Raw genomic sequence first — 20,391 nt, 5'->3', positions numbered from 1 at the left:
ATTGAAATTAAAATATATATATATTATTATCCGTCTCCTCTAAAGATGAACCCGGCAATTAAATTGGAGAATTGCGTCATTTACTAATCAGAAGATCAGGGTTTGATCCACAGCTCCTCTAGCACTCAGTGTTGATTTTCTTTGGGCAAGCTGGTGTTAGAGTGTATACGTAAAGGGTAAAAAGGGCTCAACGGCAAAGAAGAGTGTGCTGTGTGTGCCTAAGAGGACTTTAAGTGCTCAGTAAGAGTAGAAAAGCACTATATAAGGACCAGTGCATTTACCATTTAAATGGCCTGGCCATTTAATGTTTCCTTTGTTTTGATCTGTGTGCATAAATTCTCAGTAATCTTTCCATAACGCCCCGAATGAACACATGAACAGTTTCTTTGATAAGTGGACTGTTGTGTAACTACATTGAAATATAAAAGCCAGTTTGACTAAGCTGTGCCTGAGAATCAGCCTGCTGTGCATTTTCCTTTTAATGACACTCAACCTTTGATTGAATCATCCACTGTAAATGGGATTGGGTGGTGATTCTAAACAGGGTATAAATATCTCAGTCCACCTCTTAAAGTACAGCAGGTAGTTTTATCACTGCCAGCAAGTCAAAGGGTAATCCCTTTGGCAACCTGCCGTATGAAGAAGTATGTCAATTGCCCTCGGTCTAGATAACTAAAGGATCGCCTTTATTTTACATTAAATATATTATTTTAATGCAGTTACAGGAACATAAGAGTGTTTAGAAATGAGGAGAAGGTTAACAAAAAGGGCTTCTTTTATCTCAGTGACTGTTAATGATGGGAAAACTTGTGGTGAAGTCATGTCCCTTTTTTGAGAACTGGTTTGTGTAGTTTGGATGAATAAATATCGCCTTTTAGCTACAGTTTGTACAAAGATTGTTTTTAAGCATCAATTAGAAAAGGTTATTTTAAAAAACAGGGTTTGTTCAGAAGACCTTGTTATATTGATTGCATGGCAGTTTTAAAGCCTCTGTAGTTGCATGGTTGCGTGGAGAATGGATTTACTTATGTAAAGGGAAGCCCTTGAAAGAACCCTGAAGTCATCTTGGGAAATACCTACACAGGCCAGGAAACTGTGACAGGCTGTGACACTGCTCCTCTTGTGCAACATGCCCATGAAAACACTTGCCTCAGTCATTATTATGGGACACCATTGCATGGGTGTGCCCTTTTTAAAACAGTGCACCTATTATTATAAGAATGCAGCTCAGTAAGCATGCAGATGTACTTTGTTATACGCTAGTTATTTGCACCATTTTCTGATCAGCCGAGCCTTCATAGGTCAACATTTCTTATCAACAAGGGCAAGAAATGACTGTTACTTGCATAATAAAGCGTGGGTCTCTGTGGTATTAGTCACACAGCTAACGAGTGCGAGGGCGAAGTATCTTCACTGTAGTATACGTCTATCATTATCTAAATAAAACAAATTATCGATAAGCTGATGGAAAACAAAGTAGGCTGCAGAGAAAGCTTCACAACTGGAATGTTGAAGCTCTCAAAAAAGCTGTTTAATACATATTTTTATATATAACAACCACAAATGTTATGTATTCGTTTTACAGTTGGATTAAAATGATAATACATGTACCTGTAAATGATTATCTTGCTATGTAACTGTGCAGTATGATCCAGAATAGTGTCACTATTTGTCACTGGAGAAAACACAGCTTATATAGTACAGAATTAATAGTAAAAGTAGTTAATTTATTTAAATAGTGGGAAATAAAGCAAAAACAGAACAGTCAGTAATTTTAATAGACTGCAGTCTACTTGTTTTATTGTTTTCAGTTGGAAGATGGTGCTGGTATTTATATTATTGTCATATTGAGATTAAAGTGTGTTTCAAACATTCTTCATGTGCAATACAGGGGTAAAACAGAAGCACTGTAGTGTGTGAGCTGTTCATCTTTTTCTTTTCCTGTGTGCATTTTTGTTTTAGTTTCATGTAACAAGAAGAGAACAAGTTAGTTATACGGAAAATATGATTTTCAAAATGGCATTAGAGTTATTTCCTGTGTCCAATGGAGATTACATTTAAACTCATTTTATAAGCCAAGGTTGTCAGCAGTAGAAGTTAATTTTTTCAATAATGTCGTTTGTGCTAACTCTTTGTGGTAGCGCTGGAAGAGAGGAGATGAAGGAAATGGTTATTATACCACTTTAATTATTGTTGTCTCTGTCTCCACAGGGCTATCTGACAGCAGTCGAAGAAATGCGGACAGCATAAAGGGTCTTAAGAGGAAGAAGGTTGTTGCAGAGAATCAGCTAAAGAAAATTCCAAAATCTCCAGTGAAGAAGCCCCTGCAGTCAAAAACATCTGCTGAATCTGCTCTCCGAGGATCTTCGTCCAAGGAAACTCCGCATTCTTGCTCCTCCTCCTCCAACAGTCCTTCCCACAATCTTTCAACATCGCCCAGTGGAGAAAGTGACCAAAAGTATGCTCAACCAGTTGCAGCGTCCCCTGACAAGGGGTCATTTTCTGCTGAGGCTGAAAGGCTGAAGCAGAAAAAATCATCTTCTAGGCCACCATCGCTTGAGCTCACGGCTGGTGAGGAGGACACTCTGATTACTGCTAAAGGAACTCTAAAGCCTAAAGAAAACAAAAGCCAAGACTCCAGCTTTGACGGAGATCCTTACGCCAACAGCGCTCCACTTGATGTTCTACTTAAGGCCATGGAGCCTGATTTTAGCACACTGGCTGAGAGGAAAGCCTCGATGCAGGTCACAGCCATCGGTAAAGCCAGTGGTGAAATCACAGCAATGTCAGGTGTCAATGTTGGTCTCCAGACCCAACCTTCCCATATGCAGACCTATTATATTGACAAACAGGGCAATGTCATTGGCATTGCAGCGCCAATACAGGGAAATCTACAAACAGCTCCACAGGGTACCGCTCCCCTTGCTACACCGCATTTTATGCCCGTTGCTTCCAATCCAGAAAATCCTAGCTTGCACATAAACTTTAATACAGGACCATCTACTATAACTCATGCTCCTGTTCCCTCTGGCTCAAGTGCTTTGCCACAAAGCCAACCACCAGTTGTGCACACATGCCAATCCCTCTCAGCCAGTGTTCCCAGCAGTATTCAGGTCCCAGTTACACCAGGCAGCAACCAAGTTCAGATGACCACTGTTATGACCTTTGGTGCTGAACAGGTTTCCAAGGACCAAAAGCCTAAAAAACCAGGAAAGTATGTTTGTGAATACTGCAACCGGGCATGTGCAAAACCCAGTGTGCTGCTCAAACACATCAGGTCTCACACAGGAGAAAGGCCATATCCCTGTGTTACTTGTGGCTTCTCATTCAAAACCAAGAGCAACTTGTACAAGCACAAGAAATCACATGCTCATGCCATAAAACTGGGTCTCATTGCACGCTCCGAATCAGGAGGTGGATCGCTATCTCAAGAGTCTGACAAAACCACAGGAACACATTCAGAGGCAGAGGAGAGTGGAGACAGCGATGAGGAAGGTAGCACTGCCGACTTAGACCCCGACTCGTCACAGAGCAGCGTGGCTGCTTTGTCTGAAAACAGTTTACAGAGTGCAGGTGGAACACAAGCCAACCATGGGGAAGTGGACTTATCCAGTGTTTCTGACTCAGTCAAATCATCCCCAGCTCAGAGAGCTCACGAGCCTAAAGTAACAGCTGCACTCCCAAAAGTTGTTGTGTACCCAGTTAATGTCTCCCCTCTGAGGGCGGATAGTCCAAGAGTTACAGGAGCAGCACCTGAGCAAGCTGCTGCACAACGACAACGAGACTTCCAGACTGCCAGTCTGAGATCGAATATCACAGTCTTGTCATCTCTGAAAGGGGTGGATGGTGCAAATCCCTTACTAGAAACCGTCAGTGAAGATGAAGACCAACACTGCAAGTCTCCACTGTTAAGTGGGCATGCTCAGCTTCAGCGGCAACAAGCAACAGACTTTTCTCAGCAGCAACAGCCTAAGTGTCTACTTAGTCCACGTAGTTTGGGAAGCACTGATTCAGGTTACTTCTCACGTTCTGAAAGTGCTGATCAGGCCATGAGTCCACCCAGTCCATTTGTAAAGATAACTCCACCAGTAGATGTTGATATTGCCAAGAACACTCTTCCTAATGTCCCTCCTGTGGTTGCCTCAGTCATGCATGTAGCACATGAGCAGAGACCGAGGGCGATAGACGGACAAATGCGTCCACGATTAGAAGCCAGTGCACGCTCTTTAGAAGAACGAATTACAAAGTTGATATCTGATAATGAGATAGTAGTTGACAACAAGCAGCTGGACAGTGTAAAGCCAAGGAGGACCTCTCTTTCAAGGAGAGGTAGCATAGACTCCCCGAAGTCATACATATTTAAAGACTCTTTTCAGTTTGATCTTAAACCAATGGGAAGAAGGTCAAGTTCCAGCTCAGACATCCCCAAATCTCCATTCACTCCCACAGATAAATCAAAGCCAGTATTTCTTCTTTCTGTACCCCCCCAATACCCACCGATGGATTGTTTGCCAATAACAAGGAGCAACTCTATGCCTACTACACCAGGACACACTGCTCTTCCCCTTAATGTTGCTGCTGTCCCCCATCCTTTGCGCAGCAGCCAGTCATGTGATGACAAAATTAGTGCACTAAATGACGATGTATTTTCATCAGCTCCATCAACCCCAAATCCTGCAATGCATTCTCGTACCTTGGTCAGACAAACAGCAGTAGAGGACTTTTCCCACAATGAGAGACATGGCCTCCCCTCTGTTCGCTCCATGGATGAGGGCTATATTGGACAAAGCAATTCTGCAGAGCACATGCAAAGAAGCAGGTCTTTTGAACACAGTCAGGAAAGAAACAGAAAACCTCAACAGACTAAAGGCACGATGTATGAGTGTGAAACGTGTCGTAACCGGTACAGAAAGTTAGAGAACTTTGAAACTCACAAGAAATTCTACTGCTCTGAACTTCATGGTCCAAAAAACAAACCAATGGCTGCCAAAGAAACTGACCAAGATGTTTTTCATGTTAATTTACAGCAGCCCATAGCAGGAGCAACCACAACTGGGCCAGGGGTACTTGATCAACAGACATCATTCAGGAAGAGGAGGAAAATGAAAAGTGTTGGTGATGAGGATGATCAGTCTCCAACTGATACTAGTGCACCTTGCTCTGTTAGTTTTGAGCTACCAGCAGTTCTGGCAAACAGGAATTTTCCTCACCATGCTGTAATAGTAGATATACAACCCAAAATCAACCAGCCAAAGCTACCTCAGATACAGCTTGTAGCAAGAGGCATTAATTCTCCAGATTCCAGACTTTCGCCAATACGAGAGACCCAGATCAGTACCCCTGCTAAAGGAGACTTGCAAAGGCAAGGCAGCGGCACTTCAGTCATCAGACACACCAACTCTCTCAGCAGACCCAATTCCTTTGAGACAGAGTCTATTGACAGGATCTCTCCTGTTGATAGCATGGAGAAGGATCCCCTGAACAAACCCAAATCAGATGTGACATCTGGTGTCTTAGCTGATGGTTACCATGAAACCATATCAAAACCTAAGAGCACGGATTATGGAAAACAAAGAAAGGAGCAGTGCACTGATAGGACAGTGGCACCAGTTGGTGAACACTCTACTCCTATCCATCAGTCTCGCCTTGTTCGTCAAAATAACATTCAAGTTCCTGAGATTTTAGTCACAGTGGAACCAGACAGAGAACATGAAACACAGACTGCTGAACCAGCAGATAAACCTGCAGATCAGTTCAGCTGGCCTCAGAGAAGTGAGAGTTTGTCAAAGCTGCCAGCAGAGAAACTTCCCCCTAAGAAGAAGAGAATTCGTCTGGCTCAAATGGATCATTCATCGGGTGAATCCAGTTTTGAATCGAGCCTCTCACGAAGCCTCAGCAGGGACAGCAGTCTTTCTCGCGGCTCCAGCATCTCAGCCTCTTTTGACAGAGATGAGCCATCTAGATCGGAGAGTCCTTCTCGAGGAGAGTGCGTTGGTAAAATGCCCGAGACTCAGTGTTTGCCAACAGCTTTCAACACCCTTGGTGTGCCTGGAATGATGAGGCGTGCCGCATCTGAACAGATCACATGTACTCAACCCTCTGTGGAGATTTCATGTGACTACCGCAGCAAATCCTTTGACTCTGGCAATGTATCTCCAAGTAGATCTCTGTCACCTGCTGGACAGCCAAAAAGTGGACAACTCTCCCAACTTTCCCAGGTGCCACTAATTGAAAGGAGACGGGGGCCATTAGTTCGGCAGATGTCTTTAAAAATTGGACCTGAAAGTCAGCAACCTGTTAGGAAAGCTGCCGCACCTTTAGATAAACCTCTCATTGGAAATGTTAGCTCTTTCACTCAGAACAGACCCCAGCAGATTCACATTACTAGCAGGCGCACAGTGCCTCAGCCCTTTGTCCTGCACACAGAAGAACCACCACTGCAAAAGAATGAGCAAATGGTGCAGAGCATTAATTTGGGTAGCCCAACTCAGCAGCCTCAAGTCCATGGCCTTCCACATCCTTGGCACCAAACATCAAGGGTTCAAATTTGCCAAAAGATACAACAACCACTAAACCAGATCTTGGTTTGTCGAGAGAACATCCAAAACAAACCAGCTGACACAGAAGAAAAAAAACATTTTGTGCCCAAATACCAACTACAGTGTCCAGCTCTGAGAACAGGCCAAACCTTTTCCTTCTCTGGCACACAGGGAGCTCAGATAGCCCTGCCAGTTTTAACAATACCAATTGCCAATCCGATTTTGAGCATTTCAAAATCATCTGATGTAATCCAAAATTTGTATGTAGCTCAACCCAGTCAACAGGCTGCAGACAGTAAAACACAGACGGTTGTTTTGTCGGGTGAACAGCGAAGAGAATCATTTGATCAAACCCAAGGAAGTGCTATACCACTGCCACAGATCTTGATAACTCACGAGCAGATCCACCCTGCTCACTCTGTGCCCAATAAAAATAGCCTGTCGTCGACTCCCAGTGTGGAAAGTGATTTTCGTGTTGTAACAACTGCAAAGAAAGATAGGACTCAAGCTCAGACAGGAGGCCCTCATAACCGCACTGTAGAACAAACTCCTCTTGGGTCGTTACATTGCACGCAGAAATTGGCATCAGTAACACTATGCCCGCAGCAGGAACCCACTGCATCAAGCAAACGAATGTTGTCACCTGCAAACAGCTTGGACATCTACATGGAAAAGCACCAAAAACGAGCTAAAGATGAGCATGGTGTGGCCTGCCTCACCGATGGACGATCAGTGAATTATCTTAATTCCAAGATGTCGGAGGTGACCCGACAACGGAAGCTGACACTCGTTAGGCAGGTGTGCACAACTGAACCAGTGGACAGTCCCATTGAGACGGAGGCCCCACCTCTGCCCCAGGTTAAGTCAGATGGGGAGAAGGACTCAGAGGCTACTGATGATGTTAAACCTATGTCACCTGATGGTACTGGGATAGAAAAAGATACAATAACTGTTATTCATGAAGAGACAGGCCCTATCCTGAATACTACACTTGGTAGCCAGGGAACCTCCATGCCAGCCAACAACAATCTGAAGCCTCAAGAAAAAGCTGAGGACCAGAGGTGGACTCCAGCCAAATCCCCAATTAGGCCCTCCAGTTTCCACGGTGGTCAAGTGAAATTGACCACATCTGTGTCTGTGGTTAACACAAAAGACAGCCACCGCCTGTCTTTCCCCAGCCTGAAGACCACCACAACTTTCACATGGTGTTTTTTGATGAAAAGGAAACCTCTCCATGTTCAACAGACCGACCTGAAGACTTCAGCATACGCTACCTGGACAGCCAAACCCAACAACCCTAACCCACTGGGGTTGCCTACCAAGGTGGTCATGTCTTTGTTTGACTCCAAGCAGAGCTCCAAGAAAATACACTACACATCAGCCATAAAAACAAGTGGGAAATCGGACATATTGTCTTACTCAGGCAAGCTGAAGGATGTCATGCCCAGGGTAAGACTAACTTTCCGCAAAGTCTGAAATTTCATAATGTTGTAATGATGACTTGTTTCTTGAGTCAAATCCAAAAATATCATATTTTTCCTGCAGTTGCCAGTAACCCAAAAGTCTGTATCAGTTGAAACCAAAAGTAAAGTGCAGCCAGAGACTCAAGCCAGCAACGATTCAGACAAGGACTTGGTCACTACAACAGAACCGAGGCGAATCAAAATATTTGATGGCGGGTATGAAACGGAACAATCTGATTATATTCCAAATGTTAGAAACATTATGTTAGATTTTGTGCCTCATGGTTACATTTCAAACCCACAGGTACAAATCTAACGAGGAGTATGTTTATGTACGTGGCCGTGGGCGAGGTAAATACATCTGTGAGGAATGTGGGATTCGCTGCAAGAAGCCGAGCATGCTGCGCAAACACATCCGTACTCACTCTGATGTCCGGCCATACCATTGTGTCCACTGCAATTTCTCCTTTAAGACGAAAGGTGAGTGTTAAAGCCATGTGATTATAATTCGTACAATGCAGTTGAATAAGTCCATTTTAAATGCAGTACATGCATGTATGCTTTTTCATTTGCCTCGTCTTTTGATAATTAGTGCAGCCTTGTATAAACAGCAACAAATGTAGTTCTGTTAATGTCCTTAAAAGTTATAGCTCTTTCTCACGCCTGATTTTGCAATATCAAACTCTGTATCTGTCACACACTGGAACTGAAAGAATTTACTCCTTCCTTTTACAAGCTGTGAAATTAAAAATGTTATTCCACCATCTCTTAAACCAAGACAGTATGATTCACCATTCTTTATCGAACTTGCCTTCCCACGCGACACTGCAGAACAGTACTTGGTGTCAGCAACCCACGTTCATTTAAAAATGTCTTTATCAGTTACTCACCCTTTACATAGAGCTTTCCCAAAGACCGCATACTCTTACATAAACTCCTTCTGTGCTATTGTTCAAGCTCTACCCACCCGTAAGACCTCATTGCCTCCTTTTTTGTTACAGGCAATCTGACCAAGCACATGAAATCCAAGGCCCACAGTAAGAAGTGCATGGAGATGGGGGTGCCTGACGGTCTAATTGACGATCAGGATGCTGAGGACTCTGGTACGGTGCTTTGCTGCTCGGGATTTTCCTTGAGGGAATTGCACAAAAGCCATAACTTCTATAAGATGAACAGTTTGTCTGTAAAATATGAGTGTTGTATTACTACATACAGTTGCATATATAATATTGACTTAATTCAGATTTACTTATACAGTCAGCTTTGATTTCTAACAGCAGGATTGCCCTTTTAATAGTTTAATGGCATGAAATATAAAACATGGAGTGTCCCTACTTGTGCTCTGTTGCTTTGTCGATCAATGGCTTTGCCACGGTCTAATTAGAAATTCTAAATGCAGCTTCTTCCTCTTAACTCAAAGCGCATGTGGGCGACATGCACAGCGTTTAGAAAGAGGAAATTGCTGCATCTAATTTTAGAAAAAAAGAGAGGGAGAGAGAGGCTGCCTGAAAACATTCTGTGGTCCAAGTCTCTAACAGCTTATTTGTTTTCCCTCCTCTGCCTGTGATGGAGCTCAGGGGCGTATGGTGGTGTAGGGTGTGAAACACTGCAGCAGCAGTACAAAACATCCATGAGTAGCGGGATTTTCAGTGCTGTTTTTTCTCACTTTAAGAAAGAAATCTTGGATGATAATCAAAGTTATTTAGTGAATGAGTTTTTTTTCTAGCTGTGATGACGTGTATGTACAGCAGAATTCAGAGATAAGAATTCAATTTTTCTTCTCACGTATTTCCTCGGCAGGAGACCGCAGTCATGTGAGCAGTGCTGACCGCCAAGATTCAGATGGAGATGACTCCGATGGTCCTGATGATGAGGAGAATGATGACAACGAGGAGGAAGAGGAGGACAGCCAGGCAGAGTCGGGACTCTCTACCAATCCTTCTGTGTCTGCAAGCCCACAGCACATCTCTTCCAAAGAGGCTGACGTCCCTCCTAGCGCACTCCTAGCCCAGATGTCGATCAGCTCCATCTCACTCCCTCTGTCCCAGCCTCCAGTTCCCGAATCCCACACAACATACTCCGAATCTGTCCCCATGATGAGCCCCGTGTTCCTGAGCAAGCATTCGGGGTCCTGCTGCAGTCCAATGGCTTTCCTTCACTCTCCTCCACCTGTTGCCACCACATCAGAGTCCTACACCTCAGACACAGAGTCGGTGCACATGATGAGCCCAGTGTCACCCTGCAGGCAGATGTCCATCGACTACCCAGACTTTGATGTGCCCCCTAGTCCCCCAGTGCAAGGCAAGGGCTCCAAAATAGGCCAGGTGAGACCCTTATTTCCTCACTGTGTCCCCCTCCACCCCTCCCTGTCTGCTTCCCTTCTTTCCTATCCATACCCTTACTTTGACTCCTGCATGCAAGACACTTCCACAAAACTCCTCTGAATTCTCTGAGCAAAGGTGAATAATCCTATAGGTCTACCGGACTCATCCAGATATCTTCTAAACTTGGGTTTTGCCAAAATAATGTCAAGAAGTGACGATATTTTTTTCCTTTCACAGGACACCTCTGCGTCTCCTGCTGTGGCAACCAGTGAGTCAAGTATACCAGTGGACCGGGGCACACAGACTTCCTCCTTTGGTTCTCAAGTTCCTTCACACTTCCCCCTACAGGGTGTATCTCAAACACCGGGAGCAGAGACCCAGACACACCTGTTTAGTCACTTGCCCCTGCACTCTCAGCAGCCGTCTCGCTCCTCTTACAGTATGGTTCCAGTTGGGGGGATCCAGCTGGTCCCTGCTGGCCTGGCAGCTTATTCTACCTTTGTGCCAATCCAGGCGGGCCCCGTCCAGCTCACCATCCCAGCTTTGAGCGTCATTCATCGAAACACGAGCCCGTTGCCAGCTCCCAACACTCCACCCCAAACGGAGAGCTTGCCAACTCAGCCACTTGTGGTCCAGGAACCAATCAGCAGTGTCGTACCCTGCTTCCCTCTAGGGCAGGTTACTGGCCTGCAGGCTCAAACAATCCAGCCAATGGGTCTGGAAACACTTAACCTCATGGGACTGACCAATACAGGCCTGGCATCCACACAGCTGCTGCCCCAGCAAGGCCTCACCCTCAATGCTGCCCTCGGAGTGCAGGTTTTAGCTGCCAACCCCACCTCCCAAAGCAGCACTGGGCCGCAGACACACGTCCCAGGCCTGCAAATAGTAAATATTGCCCTGCCTGCCATCATTCCTTCGCTCAGCCCTCTGTCCACCCTCAGTCCCCTCCCCGGGTCCTCTGAGAGGCAGGGAAGCCCTGAAGCTCTGGGAACACAGCCACCTCATGGTGAACACAGGCTTGGTTCACCAACCGTCCCTTTTAAGGTCAGCTCCTGTCCAGAACTGACCTCAGGCAGCAGGGCTAGCCCCGGAGGTAACAGTGGAGCAGAGCTCACACAGACTGTGGCGAGGGATGAACGAGAAAAATCCCTCCAGCAGAATCGATCACCAGCTCCTGAGAGTCAAGCAAGCAGCCCCAAACAGCCTGCAGCTGAAGGAGCTGGTGATGCTGCACCTCTACGACCGCCACCAGTGACCAGCTGGCAGAAGGTAGTTGAAGACTATAACGAGGCCTCCAGTGACGATGAAGACCGACTGGTCATTGCCACCTGAAACCCTCAAGTGGAAACACTTCTTCTTCTCCTTTTGTAATTCTTGTCACTTTGTAAGACTGAAAACACTTTTCAGGGGTTTGTTTCTCAGCAAATCACCTTTCAAAGCACAGATGCTGACATTCATATTGTACGTGCAATCATATGACAGTTATGATGATGATGACCAATCATTTAATTTTTTTTTTTTCCAAATTGTCAGCTCCAGACAGTTTTTTTTCTTTTTTTTTTGTACATGTTGTATAGACAATTGTGCCTTTATGGAGTTTCTTGTTTAGGAATCTGTACATAATTCCTTATAAATTCAGTCAATGCTTGTGTTTAATTCAAAAAAATAAAAAAGAACCATAATACTGGATGATATCAATTTTATTCTGGAGGATTCGTCATTCGTAAATTTATGGAATTATAAATGTTGTACTTGTATATGTACATTTCTATGGATTATCGGGCAATGTTTCTGTGTACAGATGTTGTGTTCAACTATTTATTATAATCCATCTAGTGCCCATTATGACCCATAAGTCCATAGGTATGTGCATTATGGTAGCTTTACATTGCTGTATCAATATTCTTAACTGTATCAGTAAAAAAAATTGTTTATAAACCTTTAAACTGTCTTATACTTGATTGATTAAACACTTACTGCATTAAAAAAGAGGCTATTTGTCCCTCTGAACACCTGCAAACCTCACTCATTTCCAACAGTAAACATCAGTTTACAGGCTGTGCTTTTATATACTGGAAATCGACAGAATTGAGCCAAGAAAACACACTCCTGTCATTAAATGTAGACTTTAGTTTGCTTCTTCTCTAATAAAAGCTACTTTCATCACAGCAGGTAGCTGCACATGTTTGATTTGGCAGATTTATTTATTTATTTAACACCTGATCCCACCCCAGAGGAATTTGGAGCTTTCACGTGTTAGGCAAATGTGTAAACCACTACACTATGGATGTATAGTTAATGATGCAACATCAGAAATGCTCCAGTTAGTGATCTTAACATACACTTACACTTCATGTTACTCTCATCTTACTGGTTCATCAGTTACATGAATTATTATTGGTCTTCTCAGACTTGTAGCCATTACTAGAGCAAGATTGTCATTAGACAATTTTTGTGTCAGACTTGTGAATCGGTTACAGGTGACAGGTGGAGTGTTTCAGTCTAACAATAAATAAATCAATTACATTTCCTGGAAATACTTTAAAGCTTATGTTTTAAAACAGAACTGGATTTGCGATGATAAGCTTGGTTTTTAGAGTTTTTCGACTTTATTTTAAAACTCGGAAGTTTTACAGACCAAACAGGAAAAGATCTGAAAGATGAATTAATGAGCAAATTGTTTGTTACAACTGCAAATAAAATAACACACTTGCCCAAAGGGATTTCATTACAAAATGAACACATTAATTGCGTGTCATTAATATCTGGTTCCCCAAAGCAATTACATCAAACTGCCATGTGAAGCACACATATTAATCTTAATAGTTTAAACCATGAAAATATGCTCTGCAGAGCCAAAAATGGAGCTTCTTAAATTCCAAGTAGGTGGTTATGTTTGTTTTCAGTGTTCAGACTTGAGTTTCTTACCTCTCACAAAGATGATGTTGCACACGTTTGCTTCAGCACTGATGTTCTGTGTTCTAACCTTTGCATAGACCTGAGCAGAATGAAAATCAGCATGCTCACTGGGCTGTGTTAAATGATGAAAAAATACTGCAACAATCTTGAACCATAGTTCAATCTTTTTTTTCTTTCCTTTGTTTTTAAATGTATCACTTACTACCACTGTTTAATGATAAACATTCCCTAAATATTGCAATTTGTTGATTTCAACGAGTAGAATTCGATCTAAACTTCGAATTGATTTTATTTTATACAAATAAAAAAAAGTGACGATATGGAGAGCTCAAACATGGCAAATTGGCCTCAGCGAGGGAAACTTCCCTGTCGTCTTAAGAGGTTTTCAGTGATAACCTCCTTGTTCTTCATCATTCAGAAAGGTGACTCATCCATCCACACTGAAGACTAATCCTCCCACCCCTCCTCCCTCAGGGCTGGCTGCTGTGGGTGAAGCTATAGCAAAGCAAACAGAGACCCCTAGAGGTCAAGATCTGCTACACTGATGAAGCGAAGAGCCAAAACAGAAGAAAACCTGGGCTGTTTCTAGAGGCTTAAGCACACCATGCATGATTTAAACTTGAGTGCCAGAATTTTGAATCCAAGCCTTACAAATCTGCTCGTGGTGCAGCTCCCCTGCTTTGCTTCTTTCCTGGACAAACTTGTTTTCCCAGCCAGTGGAAACTCTCGAGGCCAGTTTCTATGTAGGGGCATCAGAGCACGACAGGATACTTTACCTAAGACTTTTCCACTATGGGCATGCACACACATGCAAACAAGACCAATTTTCCACTGCTGCCCACAGCAAAGTGTGTCTGAAAATGAAGTACCCCTCTGTTTCCACGGTTTATTACAACTGGTGATGGAGGGAAACCATCAGATTAAGGAGCTGCTAGGGAGTCTGCTCCAACTTGTGATCGCAAGGTGACGCAAGACAACAGACAATCACAAAATACCCTACATGTTACAAACATTAATGTCATATGTGGAATTCAACTACAATTAATCTGTAAATAGGACACTCCATTTGGCCCATACTTATCAGCTGAGATGTTTAATCTCCGGCAAAAATCATGACCAAAGGGACCCCAGAAAAAGCTGTTTGCTTCGGTTATGTAATGTATTGTTTCAGGCAAACAATGCTGTGAAGAACAGAGAGAATGACTCACATTAAACTCACTTCTTTTTTCCAGCTCATGAACAAGCAGACAAACATTTTGATCCGCAGCAGTGCAGATTATACAAAGAGTGGACGACACGAGTCCCACTACGAACACATGCTGGCTTCTTAAGAAAATGCTGGAATATCTTATTAGAGGCTGTGATTAAGTGGATGCAGCAGACAATACTTTGTACTGTTTCACAGTCTTAGATATTGATATGTGTATTGAAGTAGCAAATGAAGGAAGAAACAAATTGCATTGTGCTGTAGAGGTCTAATCAGGTGCATACTCCATTTAAGCTTTCTTTGAGTTTATTTTCCCGTCATGAAACAATATGTGAGAAAGTTTTTCCACTAAAAATGATCATGCTGCTCTCTGTTTTTCACAGGTTTAGTCAGTGAGTGGGTGTATTCATGGTTAGAGGTTTACAATGAGTGTATATATTCATTAAAAAAGGTATACTTACATTTTTAGACTAATCTTTACACTAATAAAAATAAAGTTGAATTTTTTGGGTCTTTTCTTGCGCTTTAATTTGGGGGTTTTTCCCCCCAATGTGTAGATCACAGGTCAGATTTAAGACACTACAATTCTAAAGAAAAGTTGAGATCATTATCTAAGTTAAGGGGGGGTGCAGTAAAAAGAGTGCTGGAGACTGAACCAACACTCACTGCTTTAAAGCCTTTGTGCCAGTATGGATGGCACTGCCATCTGGGCACTACTGCTTTTTTCTTTTGTGTCTTTAAGCTGTTATGCTGCTGTAGTTTGAAAGAATTATTTCACTTGCACCGACACAATACGGTGCATTCGTTATCAATAGAATGTAAAATTATTATGCCTGTTATACTTTTACTTGACAGCGTTTTTGTTATTTATAAAGCTCCAAAACCATATAGTTTCTCTCCATCACTGAATCTCTGATCCTGCTGAAGGCACATACCTTACATACCTACACATACCTTTCATGGTGGTTTCTAATTAGTCTCTACCTCCCTTTGGGTCATGGGTAATCTGCAGGTACCTGTTGTCTGCTTCACACAAGAAAATGAACCACTCCTTTTCCCCTTCACAAAGTTTGCCTCCTTGTCACCATCAGTTGCGACCGTTGTTGCCTACAAATAAGATAAAGCTAAAAATATTAATTCATCCTCTCATTAAAAAAGGACATGAGGCACTTTTAAATTCCACTCATCACTTTTTGTGCAGATAATGCACAAAATGGTATATTTAGTACTAAATACCAAGTCACGTGTACGGGAACCAAGGCCTTACTTATTGTTGTTTATCAAAACTTCCATTATGTATTTAATTGTTGAGTATATTAAGCCTGGCTGTTAACATGTTTTTATTATAATCCTGGGGACATTTTTTAATTTTTCAGAAAAGGTTAAGGCATCTTTATTGAGGTTTATTTTTTTATGCAGGAAACACTGAGTAATTTTCAGAAAGAACTCATGCTGATACACTTTAAGTGAAGCATCAACATTTATTGTAGTTCTGTGTGCTTCAGCTATATTTCTGCTAAATAGCCCCAAGTCCCCTCTGACGCTGATGTATTAAACGTCTACAGTGAATATTTGCAAAAGCAGAAATGCTGTCACTAGACTGCCACCTGCTGTCTAATCAGAGCACCACTAGATGAGTAAGGCTCAGGTCGCATTTACTCGCCTGGAGTCTCCCCCCACACTCTCCACACCCCTAAACTTGGAACCAAAGCATCTCAAACTCCTCAACTTGGCCTGCACGGCCCCTTATCAGGGACCAACTGCTAACAAACATTATTGTCTGGGTACAAGCCAAAGGACAAAACTGTACAGCGCTGCAGGGGGGGGAGGGGAGGTGGGAAGCACTTGTACTATAAAGTCAAAGGGCTGCACATGTGGGCCCATACTGACAACAGAGACTGTAGACCGACGCTTCTGCGCTCCTGCGCGAATCTCCGAGGACTCTCGCTGAAACGCTCTGAGGGATACACGCTCGTTTTCTCACCTCTGAAGGATTATTCATTTTCTTCAGCACTACTTTACTGCAAATTATGGATATATACGTTTGGATTTCCGTGTTATCAGTGATGTCCTCCTGGATTTCCTCCACAGGTAACTTTTGCGAGATTTTTCCAACCACTTATAAACTTAATTTTACGTAAATTCCAAAAACACCGAGCAAACCACTCACCATGCTGAGTGAAAGCAAATCAAATCAAAAACATCCCCAGCCTGCAGTTATGCAGATTAGTCTCAACTTCTCTTTAGTTTAATAGCTTGTAGATTGTGTTTTGATAACGACGCTGTAATTACAGTCCTGTCGGCCCCCGCCGGAGACGCGCTCACCGCCTCCACCGTCAAAGAGGGGCGCCATGTGCGGACCAAACGCTGTTCCTGCGCATCGTTCGAGGACAAGGAGTGCGTCTATTTCTGCCACCTGGACATCATATGGGTCAACACACCTGAGTAAGTATTTTTAAGTGTGGTTAGTGGTCTCCAGCAGCGTGTAAACATGTGTAAAGAGAAAGTAAATCGCTTAGATTGATGTTTGACGAAGTTTTGCGACGGTTTGGGAGTAAATTATGCGTTTTTACTCTCTTTAAGCAATCTCCGATTATTTGTATTTTTGCAAGTGAAAGCGAAACAACAAAATTGAATCGCATTCAACAGTCTTCTGATATGTTTTTAAGCATGTTTAGTTTTCAGTTTTTGACTCTTTCTTTTAGTTTTATGATTCTAACTGTGTCTCTGTCGCATCCAGGCGCGTGGTCTCGTACGGACTGGGCAACGCTCCGCGGAGGCGGCGCGCGCTCGCGGACTCCAGCGCACCCAGGAGCGTACCTCGCTGCCAGTGTGTCCGGGAAAACGACAACACCTGCCTGAACTTCTGCTGGCCTGAAAACCGCCTAAGGTGCGCTTCACACAGCCAAATCATATTTACTGACAGTGACACCAAAAGACGCTCCCAGTCCGTCGTTCTTGCATTGTCTCCATCACATGTGGCGACAGGTTTTGTGTAGAAAATGAATAACTGAAATGTGATCCTGTTCTCATCGCGTGTTTCTGCTCCCGCTCTCAGGTATGAGACAACGGCCGACGTGGTGATTCGCTTCCCCGGGGGCGACGACGGTGCTGGGGCGCAGCGCAAACACAAGCTGGCAGCAGACACGGACAGGATTAAGAGGTAAAACAACACGCTTGCACTAAAGAGGGATAAACACCGCAGTATTTGCAAAATAAAGAAGGCAATTACAACCAGGGACATTAAAAGGATTTTTTTTTAAAATAGGGAGGGACTGGAAGGACAAAGAACAAGGCAAAAGAAATCAAAATATTTGATTTGAAATCTATAGAGGGCATTGTTCTCATGCTCCCATGTGGCCCTGTGCCATAACACAGGACAAAGTGGCACAGTGGAAACAAGCATTTGATCTCTTTACTTAAAAGTCACAATCTTACTTAACATTCTCAAGGTTTTAGCATCAAAATACACTCAAAGTAAAGTACTTCCTACACAGAATCATATACATGATACTGTGGGTAATAATTCTTGTTTGTTACTTTCATCCTGCAGCCGGTGAGGATTTTAAAATCATTTAAATACTTCTGGGTAGTTTAATTTATAATAACAGCAACATTTCTTAGTTGATTCATATTTAAAAATCACCATTAGTTAAATTAAAGCTTTGAAAAAAATGACTAAATAGAGTAAATAGTACTATATTTGTATTAAAAATGTAGTGGAGTAGAAGTAAAAAGCTGTAGATACATAATTAAAAGTGCTTTAACACTTTTGTCCAATTCTAGTCCAATAGCACTTTTGATGCTGGTGGCCGTGCAGGGGGCCGTGCACCACCCCATGGCCACCCTCTGTACTCGCCCCTGTACAACCTCACAGCAACGCGGAGGTCCCTTTGTAGCGTGAAATATGTCAGCTCTTGTGAGCGTAAAACCCCGTGAGCCTGCAGGATAAAAACAGCCAGCACGTGTTTCAGAGGCAGAAATTTAGAGATTAACCCCCAAGCGAGGAATTCCTTGAAACTTATGACTGAGCTGCGTTATAAATTCCATGAAACTCCTAGGATCGTGTGGAATTCACCTCGAGTAAGCTCTGCCACTTTACGTCGCTTAACTGTGGGAGCCGTGTGGGTAAAGGAGCCGCGTTCATGTGCTGTCATGTCTCAAAGTTTGCGGCGCCACATGTCTGTACTTTCTCACTTATTAATAATTGGAATCATAAAACTCCAAACATCCATCTTCTCGAACCACTCAGGAGTAACAACTTTGTTTTGAATGTGTTTGACTGACTGCTCCAATTCACACGCCTGCTTTTTACATAATCTGCAAAGTCACTGGTTTGCATGTCTAATGGCTTTATGCCTTTATCTACAGGTTGAAGAACAACAGTGATAAACGGGCACCGCCTCCAGCGCTCAGGGCTGCGCTGAAAACCCGCCTGCTCCTGGAGAAGTGGAGGGTGAGACAGCACCACAGGGCGAGAGCATGGGAGGGCGAGAGCGTGGCCTCCTAAAGAAGACTGCTTTCCTCTGCACTTTGTCATACAGAGGCAGGAAGGGGCTTTAAACCTTCTCTAAAGCCAGCGGGGACTTCTGTGCAGCAGCGCCCCTCAGGAAGGAAGTGGGTAGCCCGCATAAGGCCGGCTATAACCGACTCCATGTCGGTTTCACGAGTGCAGCAGAGCAGAGAGCACAGACAGCTCGACCGGGCTGCACTTCTTCAGACGCCAGAATGATGTTAGAGACATTACAAGGAGTTCAGGTGAAAGGAGACAAGCTGAAAAAGAGAACTTGGCCACAATCTGCAAAAATCAAGGACACTCATTGATCTTTTCAGATGTCATGGTCAGAGACTCACGCTTATGGACTTTACAAACAAACAAACAAACAAAAAAAGCAAAAAAACAGACACCAAATAACATTTCATAAAGCTGATATTACAGAGAGGAATGTACTCAAATCTTTCTAACAGAATAAAAAAAAAAATCTCTGCTGTATATTCTGAAAATGCCATAGTTTCTTTTTCCTAGCACACAACTGCAATAACAGATCATCTGTCAGTAAAAGGGATTATGTGCCTTGTATCACGGCTTTGCTCGAGACATGTTTTCACTGACTGAAACTGTATTTACCTAACAGGGTGTCTCCTGTGTGTCAGCTGCTGGGAGCCTTTTTTTGTATTCCAGATGTTATCACCGATTTCTTGCCATTCACTCATCATAATTTATGTTTTCAGTAACTTTGTTGCTTACATGTGCTGCTCTCTATTTATTTATCATTTTTTACACATTGTAATTTGACGGCCATATTGGTCGATCCTTTGTTTGTTTGGTTTGTCATTTCTGCGAAATGATTGGTGGCCAACGTGCCAAATTCTGGCCAAACTTTAATAAATTTGATACGTTTATTTAAAAGCGACGGGTCGGCTCCTTCGTTCTTTTTGTCACGTCAAAGGTTCATTTTCCGCTGAAGAAAGAATGAATGTGGGATTAAAGTTTCTGAACTGGGACGAAAGCTGCATGTGTTCAGTATGCGGGGCTTTAAGTTGGTAAATAAAAAAAAAAGGGAAAGTCAGAAAGCAAAGTGTGAGTAACAAGATAAAGACAGACGAACTGAGAGGTAACAAGAAAGTGCAGATGTGGAATACAACAAGGCAAAGAGCAGTCAAACGCAGCTAAACATGCCCTTTCATCTCAGCAACAAACCTGTGTTTACACTGCAATTTCTAAACGAGCTGAAAGTGGACGTCGGGTTTCTTCCAGCAGCTCGCGGTTTATGTTCAACCCTGTGAGATGTGTCTTTTCTGTATCCACCTCAAAGTTTCAACATTTTATCGCCAAGTGACTCAGCAAAGTACAGCGCGTGTCACTCTTATGTAGTTCTCATTCCAACCTGCCACGGCCTCCCGGCTCACCTTAATGATCATTACACATACAGGTC

The 20,391-nt window shown here is 43.2% G+C and overlaps 2 protein-coding genes across 5 annotated transcripts in view; both read left to right on the top strand.

Annotated features, from left to right (window-relative positions):
- Positions 1-12,318, top strand: part of hivep1 (HIVEP zinc finger 1) — a 67,928-nt gene extending 55,610 nt beyond the window's left edge. For all 4 annotated transcript variants that reach the window (XM_006794374.3, XM_035909324.2, XM_006794373.3 and 1 more), the window contains 6 exons: positions 2,212-7,988; positions 8,085-8,218; positions 8,307-8,482; positions 9,004-9,105; positions 9,803-10,326; positions 10,564-12,318. In XM_006794374.3, coding sequence (XP_006794437.2) covers positions 2,212-7,988; positions 8,085-8,218; positions 8,307-8,482; positions 9,004-9,105; positions 9,803-10,326; positions 10,564-11,661 — 7,811 coding nt within the window. In that variant the 3' untranslated portion in view covers positions 11,662-12,318. The remainder of the gene's footprint in view (positions 1-2,211; positions 7,989-8,084; positions 8,219-8,306; positions 8,483-9,003; positions 9,106-9,802; positions 10,327-10,563) is intronic.
- A 4,028-nt stretch (positions 12,319-16,346) lies between these two features.
- On the top strand, positions 16,347-19,869 carry edn1 (endothelin 1). Its single transcript, XM_006794375.2, has 5 exons — positions 16,347-16,546; positions 16,750-16,900; positions 17,196-17,345; positions 17,514-17,618; positions 18,827-19,869. Exons 1-5 carry the CDS (start codon positions 16,486-16,488, stop codon positions 18,963-18,965), a joined length of 606 nt encoding a protein of 201 aa, XP_006794438.2. The 5' UTR covers positions 16,347-16,485; the 3' UTR covers positions 18,966-19,869.
- The last annotated feature ends 522 nt before the right edge of the window (positions 19,870-20,391 follow it).

Source organism: Neolamprologus brichardi, chromosome 22, assembly GCF_056152115.1.
Source record: "Neolamprologus brichardi isolate AB-2024 chromosome 22, ASM5615211v1, whole genome shotgun sequence".
NCBI classification, from domain to species: Eukaryota; Metazoa; Chordata; class Actinopteri; order Cichliformes; family Cichlidae; genus Neolamprologus; species Neolamprologus brichardi.
Note: the sequence above shows the minus strand (reverse complement) of the source record. Positions and strands in the feature narration are given on the sequence as shown.

Coding starts and splice junctions, on each gene's coding strand:
- edn1 (XM_006794375.2), top strand. CDS start 16,486: ATGGATATATACGTTTGGATTTCCGTGTTATCAGTGATGTCCTCCTGG. Junction 16,547..16,749: donor CTCCTGGATTTCCTCCACAG/GTAACTTTTGCG, acceptor CTGTAATTACAG/TCCTGTCGGCCCCCGCCGGA. Junction 17,346..17,513: donor TGGCCTGAAAACCGCCTAAG/GTGCGCTTCACA, acceptor TCCCGCTCTCAG/GTATGAGACAACGGCCGACG.